Below are 22,917 nucleotides of genomic sequence, written 5' to 3' on the forward strand. Positions count from 1 at the left end.
AGTCATGTTGGAGGGAAGGCATCAATGGTTTACCGAACATACATGGGCACAGTTGTGCTGCGCTCTGTAGAGTGAGCAGATAGTGTCTATGCCCTCTCCCAGCAGTTGCAGCGCTACCTCTCTGTCCCTGATGGTCACTGTCGCTGCCAGGTTTAGCCATATATATGTGATCAGCAACAGAGGCAAAGATGATGGCCGTATACCCTTAAAGAGGCTAAATGGGGTAAATGGTCTTTTTTGGAACTTCTGTGTGTAGGAGCTGGGTCAGCAGGCTTGGGCTGTGATGCAGTTTGGAGAAGCCGACACGTGGCTCAGTAACACAGCGTCCTGCGCACAACATCGGTAACCATTGACCTCCAGACCATGCGTATTGGACGATGGGCAACCCTAGTGTAAGGTGATAAAATCGTTGTATACATGCGGCTGAAAATACTGCCGCAAGTTGTGCAATACCACAAATTGCGACTGTGAATTAAAACCTGGTGTAATAAGAATAAAAACATGCATCATGTCTCAGAGGCTTTAATGCTGCAACACTTTGTTGTTTTCATTTTGCTTTTGTGCTTTGTAAATGACCCCTAGACATCTGTATTATGAGACCTACATACAGTATGGTTCCCTGCTGAGTGATTGTGCGAGTGTAATAACTGAACGCATGCTGTGTGTTTATGTACATAAATGTACTCACAATGGGAGGTCTGCATATCCACTTCCCTGTTCAAACACTGAGCCCTTCTACTGTCTGTATCATACATGTGATGACAAGTTATATGCACTCTCCATGTTTTGTACAGCAACGCTTCGGCAGTATACTGTATGTGAGTGTGTGGTTCAGAGTCGTAACTAGACTTTTTAGTGCCCTGTGCCAGAAAGAGCATTGGCGTCCCCCTCATTTTTCAAAGGGACATAATGCACCCAAAAAGGGCCATGGCTTCATGGGGAAGGGCCAGGGAAGAGATAGTAGAGGCCAGGAGTTGCTGGGGATGAAATAAGAGGAAGCTACAAGCAAGAATTATAATAAACAGAAATTTAACAGGCCCAAACAGCGCCCCCTGACCTGTGGTGCCCTGTGCGATGGCACCGGCCGCACTACCCTAGCTACGGCCCTGGTGTGGTTCATACTAACATGACTGACTACAATGGCGTGCTCCATTTGCAAAGAGACAGTTAAAACGGATACAGAATGGAAAGGAAGTATATTATACTGTTATATGGTAATTAAATCAATTTCCCTTTACCGGCAACATGGGGATACTGATGCAAAGTTCTGCGCAAATCTGTTCTGCAGGTTGATCTTGCAATCTCTCACTGCAAGTATATCTACAGGCGATTCTGAGCTGTAAGCATCTCAGTGGCAACTCCAATTGCAGCTGAATGGGCGTAATTGGGTGTTACGTTTGTCCAAGGGTTACGTTGAGTGAGGGCTTGTCATTGGCGTTTAGAAGGATCTGTGGGCTATGCGTGCACAGTGACCTGTCTCATTTCAGATGGATCTCTTGCGCTTGGATATAGGGCTGGTGTAAGTGTGCGCTGTGTTTTTCACAAGTGGATGAATCAGAATGGTACAGCCGCATAGATGAGTACAACTCTGAATACAGATGAATGTCCAAATTTTGTTTGGAGCACGTGGTGCAGCTACAATTGCGGAAGACTTGTCTGATACTCTACATTATTCCCCAGGTCATAAAGTAAAACCCTCACTACTAGGAAGAAATGAAAACCTCGGATACATGGATCCATGAACATGCCATAAACTAATAATCTATCATGAAAACTGTGCAAACGCCATTCGTATGTTTACATGCTCATGAGTCCCAGAAAAATGCAGATCCATCAAACAATTTGTATCATTGTGCAAGGGGGTCTCTTTGTAAGGACCTGCTGGGGTGCAAGCCCAGTGCTTTCATCTTCGGTCCATGGGTAAGGGCCTGCTGGGGTGCAAGCCCAATGATTTCACCTTCTGTCCATGGGTAAGGGCCTGCTGGAGTGCAAGCCCAGTAATTTCACCTTCTGTCTCTTTGTAAGGGCCTGCTGGAGTGCAAGCCCAGTAATTTCACCTTCTGTCTCTTTGTAAGGGCCTGCTGGAGTGCAAGCCCAGTAATTTCACCTTCTGTCTCTTTGTAAGGCCCTGCTGTGGTGCGAGCCCAATGATTTCCCCTTCTGTTCATGGGTAAGGGCCTGCTGGGGTGCAAGCCCAATGATTTCACCTTCGTCCATGGGTAAGGGCCTGCTGGGGTGCAAGCCCAGTAATTTCACCTTCTGTCTCTCTTTGTAAGGACCTGCTGAGGTGCGAGCCCAATGATTTAATCTTCTGTCCATGGGTAAGGGCTTTCTGGGGTTCGAGCCCAGTGATTTCACCTTTTGTCTCTTTGTATGGACCTGCTGGGGGGCGAGCCCAATGATTTCACCTTCTGTCTCTTTGTAGAGACTTACTGCTGTGCAAGCCCAGTTATTTCACCTTCTGTCTCTGGGTAAGGGTCTGCTGGGGTTCGAGACCAAATTTCACCTTCTGTCTCTGTGTAAGGACCTCCTGGGGTGCAAGTTTAATAATTTCATCTTCTGTCTCTGTGTAAGGACCTGCTGGGATGTGAGCCCAGGGATTTCACCTTCTGTCTCTTACTTAGCCTCTGAGCTATTCCTGTTATTGGCCTCTTTCAGCAATGTTTGTCCAGTAACCTGTGATGAGTCCACGGTTGTTTTTGAACTTGCCTACAGCCTCTAACTCTTTATAAACCCTGCAAATCCTTCACTTCCTTGGTCTACATGACCCTGTCCTCTCCTGGCTGACCTCCTACCTCTCTAACCGTTCCTTCTCTGTCTGCGCTCATGACTTCTCTTCCCCCTCACTTCCGCTAAAGGTAGGTGTTCCCCAAGGGTCTGTTCTTTGACATCTCCTATTCTCCCTCTACGTTTTTATTTAGGTGAACTCATCAGCTGTTTTGGCCTCCAATATAATCTCTATGCTGATGATACTCAGATCTACCTCTCCCCTGACCTCTCCCCCTCTCTTCTCATTTGTATCTCCAACTGTCTCTTTGCTATCTAATACTGGATGTCCCAATGCTTTCTCAAACTTAACATATCTAAGTCTGAGCTGATCATCTTCCCACCCTCCCGCATAATACCACTTCTCACAATTTCATTATCTATTGACAGCATAACCATCTCCTCTAGCCCCCAAGTGTGCTGTCTTGCAGTTATCCTTGACTCCACCCTTTCATTCAAACCACACACTCAGTACCTCTCAGTCCTGCCATTTCCATCTCAAAAACATTTCCAGGATCAGACCCATTCTCACCCTGGAAGCTACTAAGACCCTCATCCACCTTCTGGTCATCTCCAGATTGGACTACATCTCCAGATTGGACTACTGTAACCTCCTCCTATCTGGCCTTCCTGATTCCCACCTCTCGCCACTCCAATCTGTCCTAAATGCTGCTGCTCGGGTCATCTTCCTCTCAAAAAGTTCTACATCTGCCTCCCCTCTCCTACAAGCCATACACTGGCTTCCCTTCCCCTTCAGAACCCAATTCAAGGTTCGTACACTCACTTACAAAGCCCTCACCTAATCCTCTTCCTTTTACAGCTCAGACCTCATCATCCTTCACATTCCTGCCCACCCAATTCACTCAACAAATGCTCGCACACCTCCTGCCATACTTCCTACCACTCCCGCCTCCAATATTTTGCCCATGCGGCTCCCTACCTCTGGAACTCTCTCTCTATCAGACTCTCCATCTCTCTACAAATCTTCCCACGGGCTCTCAAGACCCACTACTTCACCATTGCCTTCCAGCTCCCATCCTAACCCACTGCTACATGCTCCTTCCTTACTGTCTACCCCATCTGTGTGACCCCTGTCTGTCTGCCCCTCCCTTTTAGAATGTAAGCTCTCAAGAGCAGTGCCCTCTTCCCTTATGTGCTTCTCCTTCCCTTACTCATACTATCATCTACTCCTAACTCCCCACAAGGGCACCTAACCCTTGGTTGCTTACACCCTGCTGCTTGCTGAGTGTTATGATCACTAACGTGAAATGTTTATAAACCATGTCCTTGTCCTGCATTGTATTGTACTGTAAGTCACTGTTTTCTTGTTCACTCACTTGTTCATGTACTTTGTAAGGCACTGCGGAACCCTTGTAGCGCCATATAAATAAAGGATAAGAATAATAATATAAGGCTCTTGCTAATTCCTTGCAGGATTATTGAAAAGGGACTCAGCTTCTTGGGTTTAGTTATTTGGTCTTACGCTCCCTGATATTAGCTCTGTGACTGTTGGCTCTTATATTTTTGTTCATGTTCTGCTCTTGCTTATCCCTGCCCTTTATACTACCCTGTACTTGTCATCTGGTTCTCCTTATGTATCTCGGCCTCTTGCTATGTATCCTTTTCTCTATGCTCTGGGCGGCCATTAGAAAAGGAGGCCTCGGTATGAAGAGGAGGCATGCCCATGCCACGTTGGCACCATCCACTGATGTTGTGCCGCTGAATGGGGAGTGGTCACATCATGTGGGAGACAGTGCCCCGTATGTGTTTATGCTTGTGTCAAATATTGCTTCTGTCCTGGTGAAGATAATTCACTTGTCTCAAGAGCTGAACTGAGATGTATCAAGCCTTGGAGAGAGATCGAGTTGTCTAAAGCAGCCAATCAGCTTCTAACTGTCTTTTATCTAGCGCAGTCTTTCGAATGACAGATAGAAGTTGATTAGTTTGGGCAACTACTCCACTTTATCTCTCTACAAGGCTTGATACATCTCCCCACAACAATTAGGCCATATCTATTAGCCATATCACTATCACTGAGAAAAGTAACGTATAAGAGACCTCCTTATCACTAGTCCCAGAAGGGAATTATCCCAGAAGGGATTTATACCTATGCTGTTACCGTACATGGAAGATATGAAAGTAAATCTTACCCTAACAAGCCGAGCTCTTTTCACCAGGTCATTGAGCTTGCGCAGGGCTGAGTTTCTGGGCAGGTTCTGGATGTCTTGAAACAAGTCCTGTTCTTCTAGCTCAAACAAGTGCCTGTTGTTGGAAATCATCAGAGGCTCAGACCAGAAGGAGCCTATGTAAACCCGTAGAACTTCTGGGGTATTGAACACTTTGCCCAGAGACCACATAAGAGCGCCGTACACACGCATCAGCTGCTGGGTTTCCACCATGTCGGCCTTGTTCAGGACCACACGTATCTTGTCCTCATTGCCTTTAAGGGCTCGGATGGCCTCGGAGAACTCATCGGAAATCTCCAGCTTGTGAGCATCAAAAAGAAGGATGATGCGATCCACTCGCTCGGCAAACCACTGTAGGACTGACGGAAAGTCATAACCTGGAAAGGAAAAGAAGGATGTGGTTAGTCTCGGAAACTCATAGGTTGTAAGAGATAAAAAGCCAGAGGAGGGAAGAAATTAGGAAAGAGAAGATGGCGTTCCACTATAAACTGTGACCCAGTATTATAACGATCCAAGTAGTTAAGCATTTTGTAACTTCTGATGAAACATTTTTTTTTTATTATTTATTTCTCTATTTCTTTTTTCTGTGTATAAAGTTTTATATATTTCTATTCTCTCCATTGCACTCACTTGGAATTTTTTTTGTTGGGTGCAGAGATCCACTCTGCTGTTTGTGGCATGTGTTGGGTCTGGCATGTCCGCAATGAAACCTCTTTTGGTCAATTTCTATGTATGCAGGAGCCGCAGGTTGAAGTGTCTGCCAAAATATACAGACACTACTGCCACAGGTGCAGGTATTCTTATGCCACTAATCACCGCCAATGCCTGCGAGGTATCCAATGCTGCGAGACTCTAATCGCAAACGCTGGATGGCAGCAATTCAGCCTCTGGTATCCAACAGCCGAGACTACTTTTATGCATATATGACCAGGTGCTAAGAATCACACATCGATACTTTACTGAGCTTTTCTCTGTGAACCAGCTTCTCTGAACCAGTGCGCCTGACTTACCTGTGTTCTGACCTTTGGCTTTGTATGACTATCCTTCTGGCTCGTAACCCTTTTGGCTCTGAATGACAATCGGCTGATTGTTGCGTTTTGCGCAGGTGTATGCATCACAGTGCGCGAACTAGCTATTGCTACTTAGGGCCTGATTCACTACTGATCACAATACTGCGTACGCGTGCAGTTCAACTGCGATAACAAACCAAACCACTGCGATCGTAATGCAAACTCAGCACTACATAAGGACGCCCACTTTACATTGCACACATCCGTAATAGCAGAATAACGAAACCATCGGTACAATCGAGTACCATCGCAGGCTCACGCACACTAGCACAAGCCCTGACCTTACTCAGGAATTGCTAACAACCACGCACGCTATGAGACCTCACACTGCCTATGGCATCGTAGTGGCTAATTTATGCACGCACCTGCAACGGCGTGCGAACTGGCACACCTGCATTTCCCTGACCAAACCGTCGTCGCCACCCACAAACGGTGTTTCCTGTCAATCACTCTGCGAGGGGTTTGCGTAGCCTCCGCGATCGCAGTACAGATTGCAATAGCTAGTTCGCGCATGAGCATTGCGATACATATGCATGCGCAGAACGCAACAATCATCCAATTGCGTGCGTAATTGCATTTGCGTACGGTGGTGAATCAGGCCCTTAGTGCCAGGTCTTGTTCAGAATACTCACTGGGTCACTGGGTCAAATGTTAAACAGGTCGTGTGGTGTAAATGGGGTTTTAGAATTGACAGCTTGTGTTTGAATTAAACAAATATTTTTCCTATATTGTGACCAGGGGAGGTTTCAGCGAGGAGGGGCCCATGTGCAGTCTCTGCGTATGCCCCCTCCTCTATCGCTGCACATGCGCAGTGACAGAGTCTAGTCTAGTCAGAGGCAGAACTTCGAGAAAATGGCGCCTGTACCATTTTCCTGGTGATTACAGCAGTGTTGGCAAAGAGGTAAGTATAGGTTATTTGTGCAGGTTGGGCGATGTGCGCCCCCAGAGGCCCATATGCACTGCACACCTGCACCCATTATAGATACATCCATGATTGCCACAGAATTGTAGCATCAAACCTTCCTCGGTGGTTGTCAATACAACAGAATATGCTGAAAATCATTCACTAATTTTATCTTTCTACACATTGGAATCTGACATATTTCTGGGAACATCTGTACTAGCATCAGTCACAGACAGAGCCGAATAAGGAGGGGCGGACCCCAGGGGCTGCCGATCGGATCATCGATCTGCAGACGCTGAGAGACTCTACATCTCTACGCTGGTCGCCCAATGAGCACGCAGTGACAGCCTGCGCAGGCCCAGTGTACAAACTCTGGCTGCAGGGAAGAAAAGGGGACGGGTGTTGCAGCATGTGAGGAGAGGAGCGAATATGTGTATGTCGTAGAGATGACCATCAGTATGGTTACCATCGATGGCGATATAGCAAGTGGCCATCGATGGTTGCCAACTATGCAATGGATGACCATCTCTGGTTTCACCAACCGATGGTCATCCCTATTCTTTGATTGACTGGCCTGTGGGGCAATCAGAACCTGGGGGTGTCAGGGGCAGAGCTATGCTCCATGTCCTGACGCCCTTTAAAAAAATTAAAAATGAACATTCGGCTATGTTGTGCCATTAGTGAAGGGAAACTATCTGGTTCTCCCCCATCGATGGTAAAAGCATTCATGATCGGCCATAAACCATCGATTAGTATGAATCATTGATGGTCGATGGCCATCTATAGTATGTCACAACAATAGGAAGTCTGCACAATGAAAAAGAAAAAAACACTAGTTACCTGTCCACAGCAGTGTGTTTTTTTTCAAATTGGAGACGATGAAAGTGAACTTGTTTTGAAGGAAATTAAAATTAAAGGAGAGAAGGTGGGCATACACATTGTAGAGTTTGGTGGGGGGGGGAGTGGGCATGCACATTGAGGAATATGGGTAAGAAGGTGGGCATGCACATTTTACAATATGGGGGGAAAAGGTGGGTATACACATTGTAGAATATGGGAGAAGAAGGTGGGCATACACATTGTAGAATATGGAGGGAAGAAGGTGGGCATACACATTGTAGAATATGGAGGGAAGAAGGTGGGCATACACATTGTAGAATATGGGGGGAGGTGGGCATGCACATTATAGAATATGGAGGGAAGAAGGTGGGCATACACATTGTAGAATATGGGGGGGAGGTGGGCATACACATTGTAGAATATGGAGGGAAGAAGGTGGGCATGCACATTGTAGAATATGGGGGGAGAAGGTGGGCATACATATTGTAGAATATGGGGGGAGAAGATGGGCATGCACATTGTAGAATATGGGGGGAGAAGGTGGGCATACACATTGTAGAATATGGGGGGTGAAGGTGGGCATACACATTGTGAAATATGGGGGGAGGTGGGCATAAATTGTTAAATATGGGGGGAGGTGGGCATACACATTGTAGAATATGGGGGGGGAGAAGGTGGGCATACACATTGTAGAATATGGGGGGAGAAGGTGGGCATACACATTGTAGAATATGGCGGGAGAAGGTGGGTATACACATTGTGAAATATGGGGGAAGGTGGGCATACACATTGTGAAATATGGGGAGAAGGTGGGCATACACATTGAGAAATATGGGGGGAGGTGGGCATGCACATTGTAGAATATGGGGGGAAGAAGGTGGGCATACACATTGTAGAATATGGGGGGAGAAGGTGGGCATACACATTGTGAAATATGGGGGGAGGTGGGCATAGATTGTGAAATATGGGGGGAGGTGGGCATACACATAGTAGAATATGGAGGGAAGAAGGTGGGCATACACATTGTGAAATGTGGAGGGAAGAAGGTGGGCATACACATTGTAGAATATGGGAGGAGAAGGTGGGCATACACATTGTAGATTATGGGGGGAGGTGGGCATACACATTGTAGAATATGGGGGGGAGGTGGGCATACACATCGTAGAATATAGAGGGAAGAAGGTGGGCATACACATTGTGAAATATGGGGGGAGGTGGGCATACACATTGTAGAATATGGAAATTTGAAAAGCAAAATTTGGACAAAATAAGACCTGCCTACTATACAACTGAGCCACTCCCTGAAGTGCCCAAACCCTGCCCTCATCCATCCAGGCACACCCACATGATGGCCAAACCTTTGTTCTCATTGCCCGACACTTCTTCAATAAGCAGTGCTGTTAATATATTTGCAATACTATCCACTTTACATGAGACAATTGATGGCAGTCTCCAGTCATTGGACGTGGATATTGTAGAATTAATGCTGGTCAGTATAAAATACCCATATACCGCTTTCACATGTAAGTCTAGTTGTCCCTTACATGGACTATGAATATATTTTATATGAATTTTATTGTTTAATTCCACTAGAGAGTAAGAAAAAATCAGCTGGCAGGAAGAAGAATGGCGGGATAGGAAAAGGTATAAACAGTTTATAAATAACTGGACACACATAATTCCATGATGAATGAGTACTAGGGAATAGCTATGTAAGGTTTATGTCATTGTAATACAGTTTGTCATTATTTATGCAGTTTCTCTTCTGTATTTCCCTGATCCTTGATGTGGGTATATCTGTGTAAGTTCTAATGCTGGTCATCCCAGCACATTCTCTGTAGTCTCTGTGAAATGTCCTGTACTTGCTCATCATGGGCAGGGCCGAAACTAGGATATCTGTCACCCGATGCAAGGCAGCAATTTTGCGCCCCCTCCCTTCCCGTACCTGGATTTTGGGTTTCATGCTCCTTGCCTGGGTTTTCATGCTCGTTGCCATGGGGTTTCATGCTCCTTGCTATGGGGCTTAAGCTCGTTGGCAGGAGGTTTCACGGGAGAAGATGCAGCTTTCAGCATCTTCTCCCGGCACTTGCACTGGCCTAACAGACACTAGAGGTCCAGTAGGTGTGACATCAGGTCACACGTGCACAGAGGCCAGCGTCGGGAAGAGGTAACGCAGCTACTTCTGTAGCAGTGTTACTAATTGCAGGGATCTCTGCTTTTTGGAGCGGATGTCCTCGCACCGAAGCACTGATGAATACTGGGGGGGGCAGATTTTTGTTGGAGGAGTGGCAACACTTAGGCCACACTCCCTACAGTACCCGGGCACTGCCCATTTCTCCACGGCCCTGACGATACGCTGGAGTAGTATGTTTTTGGAATTAACTATACTCTCCGTATGTGGACTATTAGGTACTAGTGTACACACTGGGCCTAATTCTGCAAGGATCGCAAAGCTGCACGCAGGCTATAGAGATATGATGTATGCACGCAGGCTATAGAATTATTATGTATGCACGCAGGCTATAGATATATGATGTATGCACGCAGGCTATAGAGATATGATGTATGCACGCAGGCAGCTTTGCAATTGCGACCCTTGCAGGTATGGTAATGCAGCAGGAGGCATCACGCCCCCTGTGCATTACTTATCCGAGCTGCATTGTCCAACGCAACATCAGATCATCTGCATACCATCGGCGGCTGCGGTGATCCATGGGGTCCCGCAGCCGGCTGCCACAGTTTAGAGGAAGAGCCCAGGAAATCTCCGTCAGCCGACGGAGATCCTGGCATTTTCCCTGCCCTGCAGCGGTGGCGACACGCCCGCCGTTTCAGAAAACGGAGGGCAATGCCGCCCCCTCTCAACCCCCAAAGGACAGCAGACTGTCAATCACTGACAGTCTGCTGCCAGTTTACGTGCGGGCTCACAGACAAGTTCTGCACATCCGCAGAACGGGCCAGGCGCCTGCGCTGATTCCCGAACATTGGGAATCTGCATTCAGCCGTGCAGTAGTGTGCGCTACTGATTTAGGCCCACTGTACTAAGATTACTCCAGTCAGAGTTGGACTGGCCCACAGGGGTACAGGGGAAATCCCCGGTGGGCCCCACTGCCTAAGAGCCCCACCACTTCATTTAATGTCAGATTCCAGACTGTGCACTGGACTTATATATTGCTACACTATTAGAGGGTCAGTTACATGGTCTTTAATCTCTGTCCAAGTCTCCTTGGGTCTGGCCTCATCCCCTGTGGTAACTGACCACACCCCAAAGCATGGGGCCCTTCCACTGAATGTCCTCGGGAAGGCCCTTCATGCTCCAGTCCGACACTGACTCCAGTTACACTATATACTCATACTACACACATTTATGCTGTGATTATTATGCACTGACATACACTCTGTAATAATGAGGTCCGAGCACCTTCTTCTCCTCTGTCACTGGCCTGGCATTGCTCTACACTGTACCCTCTGGCAGGGAGAGATAAGGGAATGTGTTATTGTTAGTGGAAATATAAATCGCACTTCACAGATGGGATATGATTTCATTATTTTCTTTGCTGGCAACAAGAACGCTCCCCCCTCCCCTTCCCATGAATCTCCCCTGCCTCTCCTTCTACAGGACTCAAACTTTCCAGAAAACTCAGACCAAGAGCCTTTTTTGGAGATTTAGATATGGGAGGGAGCAAGGCCCAGGGGAGACTTGCAGAAAGCGGCTGAGGCATAGGATGCTGTACATCTAAGTGCCAAGCAGAAACACATCCTATTATAAGTGTACAGTACGTGGCCTCTGGCACTGACACATTGGCACCCCACAGGGTGAGAAACTTAGGTTACACCAAATGCATTAGACTAATGGGCCCATTCTCAGTCGGGGGGATCTCTGTGAACGGACACAAACGGCGAATCTCGGCATACAGCGCATGCGCAGGTACTAATTTAAGCATTTATGCACCCTATTCAGAGCCATAACTGGGACGGATCTGTCTTACAGTGAAATTAGGCGTCAACAATGAAAGTGCATGAAACCGCCCAGATCGAGCGATTATTTGCCATTGCGCATGCGTATGCATCGCAATGCGTGTGCGCGAAGGCAGCAGTGCGTCTGCTGTGCATTTACGCAGACCACAGAAGCCCATTGCAGATTGATTGACAGGAAGTGACCGTTTGGGAATGGAGACAGGGGGTGGTTAGCGAAACGCAGGCGTGCCTGGCCATTTGCACGCCGTTACGTGGGCGTGCATAAATTAGCCACTACAATTGCATACGCAGCTCTGCGTGGCAGAAGAGCTCCCTGGCCTGTGTCAGGTCAGACCTGCCACAAGGGTAAAATGGGCGCCGATGTACTTCGATGGTACCGATGTTTAAGTAGGTACTCGTAGTTGTACGCTGGTGAGAAGGCAGTAGTGGGCATCTTTATGCTCAGGTGATCTTGGCTAATATAAGCATATTTTTGCAACTGCGTTGCATACGGAGACGCAGTTGCGGTCGCATTAGCGCCCATCTCTGAGTAGGGGGAAGGGAAGCCTGCTTCTGATGGATCTCTTGCACATAGCATCGGGTTGGTGCATGAGCCAATACAAATGATGACGTCTGCGGCAGCTGATGAAATCCTGGCAGATTAGACCCAGAGGGACAAGATAGGATTTCCACCTGGGCAGTAAAAATATGGCACTATGCCATCGCTACTAATGGGGCATACAACAATAGTACAGGTCTTTCCTGTTGTTAACCCATAATCATCCATAGAAATCCCTTAAATCAGATGGGACCTGTGGAAAGTGAATGATGGAAAACATTGCTGATTACACCCTTATAAATGCCCCTTACTGTATTCGATGGTTTTTTAGCACTTGTAACATAATTTAACCCCTGGGTTCCAATTACCCCATACTCGCTTATATTGCAGCCAGACGTATTTGTGTTGCTGTCACTTTTTGTGGACATTGCTGCTCTATTCAGCTGAATGATCAAACTGGAGTGAATGGAGCATTCTCCGTTAATACCTGTCTGTTCTGCATGGTTAAGGGTTTGGACAATTTTTGTACTCATATAAATTGAGGGTTAGCAAGTCTACAGCTCAAAGCTGTTCACAAACCACACCAACATGGTAAAGCGTAAGTACATAGGGACATATTAATTATGCAAATTATGATGGGGGACGTCCGACCCCAGATAATTAACCTTCTGACTTGCGATGAAAACATGCTGATCTGTCCGCTCGCAGTGCCTCAAAAGCCGCAGCATGGATGACATGAATGAATGGCAGCCATAGGGCTAGAGCAAGTCTGCACTGATCAGAATAACGAGTAGCAAACTAGGTGTAAGGATAGGGACTGGTGGGCAGCAAAGATGTGTGCACCTCTCTGTGCATGGGTAAATATATGTATTCATTCCCGCAAAGCGGGAACATCTGCCACCAATTTGTGTGCAGCGCTGCTTCCAGCCCTTTAACTCGAGACAATTATAAAAAAAAGAGAGAAAAGCTATAGGAGAATGTGGGCCTGATTCAGAGCCAATTAGCGCTCGCTCGTTCAGTAAAAGGGGGTGGCTATTCAAATGAACCGTACGCTCCTTGCGGTCTGCTGCCGCCTCGATGTCTGAACGAGCGAGCAAAACATACGCTCGTTTATTTGATAAAAACGCCCCCTGGCCGCTCGCATCATACGTCATGTCCGCTATTTATTAGATTAATCGAGTACATCGAACAGCGTATGAACTGCTCGCTAGTCTTGTGGTTGGTTTTTCCTACCGCAATCTTGCGAGCAGTTTTGGCTAAAAGACACCCAACTGACGTGGTTGATGACGCTGCTATTTTAATTATGCACACCCTTAAAACACCCGCTTTGACCTTTAAGCACGCCTGCGTTCTGATCTCCACTCCCCGTTTTCAAGCACCTTCCCCTGTTACCACCCACATACGCCTCATTCTGTCACTCAAAATAGCAGGCACTCGCTAGCTAGCGAACAAATAATTTCCGCCGCACAGACTGGTTCGCGCATGCGTATAACAATCTGTACGCATGCGCAGTTGTGCGAACATCGCTCGGAGCGAACGAGCAGCCGCTAACGAGCGGCTCTGAATCAGGCCCTGTATCTCCTCCCTTATGGCTTTGCACAAGAAGAACTATTCACATTCAGTGGTTCCCAAATAGTGCCCATGTTGTGAGTTCATCACGCCGTGCAGTATACAAGGCTTGGTGGCGTGGACTTGCCAGGGCAGATCAGCAGACCATCGTATGAGAGTATTATTAATCAGCCTGCATGTACTGTAGCTAATAAAGACATGGAGCAATGGTGCTACTGCTCTCTGCTGGCTCTCCCCCTCTCGGGGAACACCCCTGTTTGTGCTGCTCCTAAGCAACAATCCAATACAGAGTGCAGGGGAGGGGAGGGGAGGGATACCCTTGCTGACAGGAGAGGGATACATAGTATGGGTACAGGATCCTGGCTGGGCTTCTCTTCAAACATTTTTGTCATCATCCCTCCAAAATATTGACAACATTATGGCTCAGCGTATAAAGTGTTAACACGCAGCAGCTATATGGTTATTACCCAACAGTGGACATGAAACAGAGCCTTAATTCATGTTTAGCACAGTGATGCAAAACATAGCAACTGAGGTCTGGAAAAATGGAAAGAAATTAGAAACATTTTAGTAGCTTTCCCTTACATGTATTACTGTACAGAGCCAAACAGTGCCAGGCTGTCCTCACTGACATTATGACATACTGTATATTACTGTACAGAGCCTAACATAGACTGCCCTCCCTTACATGTATTACTGTACAGAGCCTAACATAGACTGCCCTCCCTTACATGTATTACTGTACAGAGCCTAACATAGACTGCCCTGCCTTACATGTATTACTGTACAGAGCCTAACAGTGCCAGACTGCCCTCCCTTACATGTATTACTGTACAGAGCCTAACAGTGCCAGGCTCCTCTCACTGACATTATGACATACTGTATATTACTGTACAGAGCCTAACATAGACTGCCCTCCCTTACATGTATTACTGTACAGAGCCTAACAGTGCCAGACTGCCCTCCCTTACATGTATTACTGTACAGAGCCTAACAGTGCCAGACTGCCCTCCCTTACATGTATTACTGTACAGAGTGTAACAGAGCCAGACTATCCTCCCTTACATGTACTACTGTACAGAGCCTAACAGTGCCACACTGCCATCCCTTACATGTATTACTGTACAGAGCCTAACGCTGCTAGACTGCCCTCCATTACATGTATTACTGTACAGAGCCTAACATTGCTAGACTGCCTTCTCTTACATATATTGCTGTAGAGAGCCCAACAGTGCCAGGCTGCCCTTCCTTAGATGCATTACTGTACAAAGCCTAACACGGCCAGGCCGGCCTCCCTTACATGTATTAAATTAATGTACAGAGACATGCCAAACTGCCCTCCATTACATGTATTACAGTACAGAGCCAGACTGTCCTCCCTTTCATTTATTACTGTACAGAGCCTAACAGTACCAGGCTGCCCTTACATGATATACTGTATCAGTGTCAGATGGCCCTTCACACATGTAATATAATGTATCAAAACCAGACTGTCCCTCTGACTTGTAATATACTGCATCAATGCCAGACTGCCCCTCTCACATGTGATATACTGTATGTATCAGTGTCAAGCTTCCCCTCTCATATGTGGTATACTGTATCAATGGCAGGCTGCCCCTCTCATATGATATATACCGTATCAGTGCCATGATGCCCCTATCACATGAGCTATACTGTATGAGTGCCAGGCTGCCCCTCTCACAAGTTGTATACTGTATCAGTGTTAGGCTGCCCCTCTCACATGTTGTATACTGTATCAGTGTCAGACTGTCCCTCTCACATGTTGTATACTGTATCAGTGTCACACTGTCCCTCTCACATGTTGTATACTGTATCAGTGTCAGACTGTCCCTCTCACATGTTGTATACTGTATCAGTGTCACACTGTCCCTCTCACATGTTGTATACTGTATCAGTGTCAGACTGTCCCTCTCACATGTTGTATACTGTATCAGTGTCAGACTGTCCCTCTCACATGTTGTATACTGTATCAGTGTCACACTGTCCCTCTCACATGTTGTATACTGTATCAGTGTCAGACTGTCCCTCTCACATGTGGTATACCGTATCAGTGTTAGGCTGCCCCTCTCACATGGCATACCGTATCAGTGTCAGACTGTCCCTCTCACATGTTGTATACTGTATCAGTGTCACACTGTCCCTCTCACATGTTGTATACTGTATCAGTGTCAGACTGTCCCTCTCACATGTTGTATACTGTATCAGTGTCAGACTGCCCGTCTCACATGTGGTATACTGTATCAGTGTCAGACTGCCCCTCTCGAATGTTGTATACTGTATCAGTGTTAGGCTGCCCCTCTCACATGTGGTATACTGTATCAGTGTTAGGCTGCCCCTCTCACATGTGGTATACTGTATCAGTGTCAGACTGCCCGTCTCACATGTGGTATAATGTATCAGTGTTAGGCTGCCCCTCTCACATGGCATACCGGATCAGTGTCAGACTGCCCCTCTCACATGTTGTATACTGTATCAGTGTCAGACTGCCCCTCTCATATGTTGTATACTGTTTCAGTGTTAGGCTGCCCCTCTCACATGTTGTATACTGTATCAGTGTCAGACTGCCCGTCTCACATGTGGTATACTGTATCAGTGTCAGACTGCCCCTCTCGAATGTGGTATACTGTATCAGTGTTAGGCTGCCCCTCTCACATGTGGTATACTGTATCAGTGTCAGGCTGCCCCTCTCACATGTTGCATACTGTATCAGTGTCAGACTGCCCGTCTCACATGTGGTATACTGTTTCAGTGTCAGGCTGCCCCTCTCACATGTTGTATACTGTTTCAGTGTCAGGCTGCCCCTCTCACATGGTGTATACTGTATCAGTGTCAGACTGTCCCTCTCACATGTTGTATACTGTATCAGTGTCAGACTGTCCCTCTCACATGTTGTATACTGTATCAGTGTCAGACTGTCCCTCTCACATGTTGTATACTGTTTCAGTGTCAGACTGTCCCTCTCACATGTTGTATACTGTATCAGTGTCAGACTGCCCCTCTCATATGTTGTATACTGTTTCAGTGTTAGGCTGCCCCTCTCACATGTTGTATACTGTATCAGTGTCAGACTGCCCGTCTCACATGTTGTATACTGTATCAGTGTCAGACTGTCCCTCTCACATGTTGTATACTGTATCAGTGTCAGACTGCCCGTCTCACATGTGGTATAATGTATCAGTGTTAGGCTGCCCCTCTCACATGGCATACCGTATCAGTGTTAGGCTGCCCCTCTCACATGTGGTATACTGTTTCAGTGTTAGGCTGCCCCTCTCACATGTGGTATACTGTTTCAGTGTCAGGCTGCCCCTCTCACATGGTGTATACTGTATCAGTGTCAGACTGTCCCTCTCACATGTTGTATACTGTATCAGTGTCAGACTGTCCCTCTCACATGTTGTATACTGTATCAGTGTCAGACTGTCCCTCTCACATGATGTATACTGTATCAGTGTCAGACTGCCCGTCTCACATGTGGTATACTGTATCAGTGTCAGACTGTCCCTCTCACATGTGGTATACTGTATCAGTGTCAGGCTGCCCCTCTCACATGTGGTATACTGTATCAGTGTCAGACTGTCCCTCTCACATGTGGTATACTGTATCAGTGTCACACTGTCCCTCTCACATGTGGTATACTGTATCAGTGTCAGGCTGCCCCTCTCACATGTTGTATACTGTATCAGAGTCAGACTGTCCCTCTCACATGTTGTATACTGTATCAGTGTCAGACTGTCCCTCTCACATGTTGTATACTGTATCAGTGTCAGACTGTCCCTCTCACATGTTGCATACTGTATCAGTGTCAGACTGTCCCTCTCACATGTTGCATACTGTATCAGTGTCAGACTGTCCCTCTCACATGTTGTTTACTGTATCAGTGTCAGACTGTCCCTCTCACATGTTGTATACTGTATCAATGTCAGACTGTCCCTCTCACATGTTGTACACTGTTTCAGTGTTAGGCTGCCCTTCTCACATGTTGTATACTGTATCAGTGTTAGGCTGCCCCTCTCACATGTTGTATACTGTATCAGTGTCACGCTGTCCCTCTCACATGTTGTATACTGTATCAGTGTTAGGCTGCCCCTCTCACATGGCATACCGTATCAGTGTCAGACTGCCCCTCTCACATGTTGTATACTGTATCAGTGTCAGACTGCCCCTCTCATATGTTGTATACTGTTTCAGTGTTAGGCTGCCCCTCTCACATGTTGTATACTGTATCAGTGTCAGACTGCCCGTCTCACATGTTGTATACTGTATCAGTGTCAGACTGTCCCTCTCACATGTTGTATACTGTATCAGTGTCAGACTGCCCGTCTCACATGTGGTATAATGTATCAGTGTTAGGCTGCCCCTCTCACATGGCATACCGTATCAGTGTTAGGCTGCCCCTCTCACATGTGGTATACTGTTTCAGTGTTAGGCTGCCCCTCTCACATGTTGTATACTGTTTCAGTGTCAGGCTGCCCCTCTCACATGGTGTATACTGTATCAGTGTCAGACTGTCCCTCTCACATGTTGTATACTGTATCAGTGTCAGACTGTCCCTCTCACATGTTGTATACTGTATCAGTGTCAGACTGTCCCCTCTCACATGGCATACTGTATCAGTGTCAGACTGTCCCTCTCACATGTTGTATACTGTATCAGTGTCAGACTGTCCCTCTCACATGTTGTATACTGTATCAGTGTCAGACTGTCCCTCTCACATGTTGTATACTGTATCAGTGTCAGACTGTCCCTCTCACATGTGGTATACTGTATCAGTGTCACACTGTCCCTCTCACATGATGTATACTGTATCAGTGTCAGACTGCCCGTCTCACATGTGGTATACTGTATCAGTGTCAGACTGTCCCTCTCACATGTGGTATACTGTATCAGTGTCAGGCTGCCCCTCTCACATGTGGTATACTGTATCAGTGTCAGACTGTCCCTCTCACATGTGGTATACTGTATCAGTGTCACACTGTCCCTCTCACATGTGGTATACTGTATCAGTGTCAGGCTGCCCCTCTCACATGTTGTATACTGTATCAGAGTCAGACTGTCCCTCTCACATGTTGTATACTGTATCAGTGTCAGACTGTCCCTCTCACATGTTGTATACTGTATCAGTGTCAGACTGTCCCTCTCACATGTTGTATACTGTATCAGTGTCAGACTGTCCCTCTCGCATGTTGTATACTGTATCAGTGTCAGACTGTCCCTCTCGCATGTTGTACACTGTTTCAGTGTTAGGCTGCCCTTCTCACATGTGGTATAATGTATCAGTGTCAGGCTGCCCCTCTCACATGTTGTATATTTTATCAGTGTCAGACTGTCCCTCTCACATGTGGTATACTGTATCAGTGTCAGGCTGCCCCTCTCACATGTGGTATACTGTATCAGTGTCATGCTGCCCCTCTCACATGTTGTATACTGTATCAGTGTTAGGCTGCCCCTCTCACATGTTGTATACTGTATCAGTGTCAGACTGCCCCTCTCACATGTGGTATACTGTATCAGTGTCAGACTGTCCCTCTCACATGTGGTATACTGTATCAGTGTTAGGCTGCCCCTCTCACATGTTGTATACTGTATCAGTGTCAGACTGCCCCTCTCACATGGTATACTGTATCAGTGTCAGACTGCCCCTCTCACATGTTGTATACTGTATCAGTGTCAGACTGCCCCTCTCACATGGTATACTGTATCAGTGTCAGACTGACCCTCTCACATGGTATACTGTATCAGTGTCAGACTGCCCCTCTCACATGTTGTATACTGTATCAGTGTCAGACAGCCCCTCTCACATGGTATACTGTATCAGTGCATACTTGCCTACACTCCCGGGACTGTCGGGGGCCTCACGAAAATCGAGTGCAACTCCCGACACCCCCGCAAGAGGAAGCAAGTCCCCCGCATCATCCGCGGGCATTTTGAGCTAGCTCTGAGAGACTTCATATATTGTATCCATTGTATGGATTAATAGAATTATTTATACCATATCTGCATTAAATGTATTATTATCCTTTATTTATATAGCGCCACACGGGTTCTGCAGCGCCTCACAAAGTACATAAACAAATGAGCAAACTCGTAAAACAGCGACTTACAGTACAAGACAATACAGAATAATAACATGGTTCATAAACATTGCTGCAGTGATCATAACACTCAAAAAAGCAGTAGGGCGTCAGCTACTAAGTGTTAAGTGCCCTTGTGGAGAGTTTTGAGTAGATGATCGTATGAGTGAGGGAAGGAAAAGCACATAAGGGAAGAGGGCCCTGCTCGTGAGAGCTTACATTCTATAGGGGGGGGGGGAAGACAGACAGGGGTGACACAGATAGGGTAGTAGGGTAGACAGTGAGGAAGAAGCATGTAAGCAGCAGGTTAGGATGAGAGCTAGAAGGCTTTGATGAAGTAGTGGGTCTTGAGACCCCGTTTGAAGATTTGTAGAGAGGTGGAGAGTCTGATTGGGAGAAGTTCCCGAGGTATAATAGTATTGTTACAGTGTTATCTATTATCTTTACTGATTGCAACTTACATACAATATTTTGAACACTGTTTATAAAAGATTGCAGGTTCTATCCCCTTTTGCTTGCTACTTGTTGTGTGTGTTCATATAAATTTACTTGATAGCTGCCCCCACAAGTCTGTTGCCCAGGGCCCCCCGCAGACCTTGATCCGGCCCTGGGGTAAGGCTAAAAGAGGACAATTGACATTCTGATTGTCGACATGTTATACCACACCCCATGTACACATGATATAATGTATCAGAGCCAGAATGTCCCTATAACACATACTGCAGCATGCCAAAGACTTTCTCATATATATAATATATTACATCTTTGCCAAATTTCTTCCAATACACATGAGATGGTGTAACACACTGTCCCTCTCCCCTTCATCATACATCAATTACTAACATATAAATCCATTAACAAAACTGCACAAATATACATCCCTATGAATCAAGGGCCTGATTCAGACCCACTCGCGAGCGGCTGTCCGCTCGCAAGTGGGTCGATGTTATGGACTGAGCATGCGCACGACGGAGGGAGCTCCGTCGTGCGCATGCGCCAGACGCGACGAGCGAAGGAAAGTCCTTCGCTCGTTGTGTCCGATCAAAGGGGGCGTGCTGTCAATGTTGATTGACAGCACGCCCCCTTTGGTGGGCGTGCCGGGGGCGTGCCTCCCTGACGGGGGTGTTCCCACGGGAACGCCTCCCGTCAAAAGCCGGCCCACTGACATCACTAGTGATGTCAGTGGGAGTGATTTTGGCTCTGATAGAGCCAAAATCACTCCGGAGCTTGCGGTTGAAAACCTCAACCGCAGGCTCCGGCTCGCAATTTCGATGGTCGCGATGGTCTCGACCATCGCGGCCATCACAATGCACGCTCGTATAGCCTGTGGGTGGTGACCCACAGCTATACGAGCGTCCAGGAGGACGCTCCATGAAAATGGAGCCCGGCCCTCATTCAGAGCGTGCGGTCTGCTCAGAGCGTACGGCTCTGAATGAGGGCCCAAATTCTTATTTTCCTACACATTGTGAGCTTGAGAGCAGGACCCTCTTACCCGCTTTGTCTGCCATGTTAAAACCCAGTCTTGCTACAGAGTATTACATATCCCCCAGCCGTCCCGATTTTGGCAGCACAGTCCCCCTTTTAGGGATTTAACCCGCTGGCGCTGTCCGGTCCACGAGTTGCAGTGTCCCGAGGATGGAAGGGATTGGGGAAAGGGGGGGGCACTGTCTCATGGCTGCTCTGTACTGCAAAGCTGCGGATGAATAGATGCTTTGTGCATGCACGCGGCACCTGACCAGCGCGGGGGTGAGCCTGTGGGCAGCCCAGCAACTCAGGGAGTGCTGGACACGCCCCCAGAGTCACAAGAAACAGGAACTGTGGCGTGATGCGCGGAATCCCCCGTGCCATGAGGATGCACTCCCATACTGCGAGGCCACAACCAGCCAAATAGGCGTCCATAAGGTCCTGACTGCCAGATCAAGTATATTGGGAGGTATGGTATTATATTGTTATGTAAATAAAAGTTAATAAACAATGCCTGAATAAGTCTGGCGGTTCATATTCCGACGCCGGAAGACCGGCAACAGCAAATCACGACAGATACATTTTATCACTATCTCTAACCCTCTCCCCCCCTAACCCTCCTTTAGGGGTGCCTAACTCCAACCCCCCCGTAAGTGCCTAAACCTATCCCCCCCTCTCCGCACCCTACTCCTAACCCCCCCTTCCCCTAGCCTGGCCCTAACCCTCCCGGGGGGGTTGCCTAACCCTCAGTCCCCCCGGGAGCCCCTAACCTAACCCTCTCCTCGCGGCTGTCCGCACCCTGCTTACCTTTGTTCTCGGTATGCCGGGAGTTGGCATTTCAGCGCGTGGATAATGATAAGCGTCGAGATTTTGACGCCTATTATTAATTCCATGCCGGGATTTGACAGTTGGGAAGCCGGTGGGTGGCATTTCAACCGCCGGCTTCCTGACTACATACCGTATATCAATGCCTGACTGCCTCTATCATAAATTCTATCATATATCAATGCCTGACTGCCTCTATCATAAATTCTATCATATATCAATGCCTGACAGCCTCTATCATAAATTCTATTGTCTATCAATGCCTGACTGCCTCTATCATAAATTCTATCATATATCAATGCCTGACTGCCTCTATCATAAATTCTATCATATATCAATGCCTGACTGCCTCTATCATAAATTCTATCATATATCAATGCCTGACTGCCTCTATCATAAATTCTATTGTCTATCAATGCCTGACTACCTCTATCATAAATTCTATCATATATCAATGCCTGACTGCCTCTATCATAAATTCTATTGTCTATCAATGCCTGACTGCCTCTATCATAAATTCTATAATATATCAATGCCTGACTGCCTCTATCATAAATTCTATCGTATGTCAATGCCTGACTGCCCCTATCATAAATTCTATTGTATATAAATGCCTGACTGCCCCTATCATAAATTCTATTGCATATCAATGCCTGACAGCCTCTATCATAAATTATATCCTACATCA

At 47.0% G+C, this 22,917-nt stretch overlaps 1 protein-coding gene across 1 annotated transcript in view; it reads right to left on the reverse strand.

The window, feature by feature from the left end:
• The window catches only part of EHD2 (EH domain containing 2), a 49,211-nt gene that overhangs the window by 14,244 nt on the left and 12,050 nt on the right, over positions 1-22,917 (reverse strand). Inside the window, exon 3 of the mRNA XM_088477073.1 lies at positions 4,917-5,329. Coding sequence (XP_088333199.1) covers positions 4,917-5,329 — 413 coding nt within the window. The remainder of the gene's footprint in view (positions 1-4,916; positions 5,330-22,917) is intronic.

The sequence above is a fragment of the Taudactylus pleione genome, unplaced genomic scaffold (genome assembly GCF_031769625.1).
Source record: "Taudactylus pleione unplaced genomic scaffold, aTauple2 ptg000199l, whole genome shotgun sequence".
Taxonomy (NCBI): domain Eukaryota; kingdom Metazoa; phylum Chordata; class Amphibia; order Anura; family Myobatrachidae; genus Taudactylus; species Taudactylus pleione.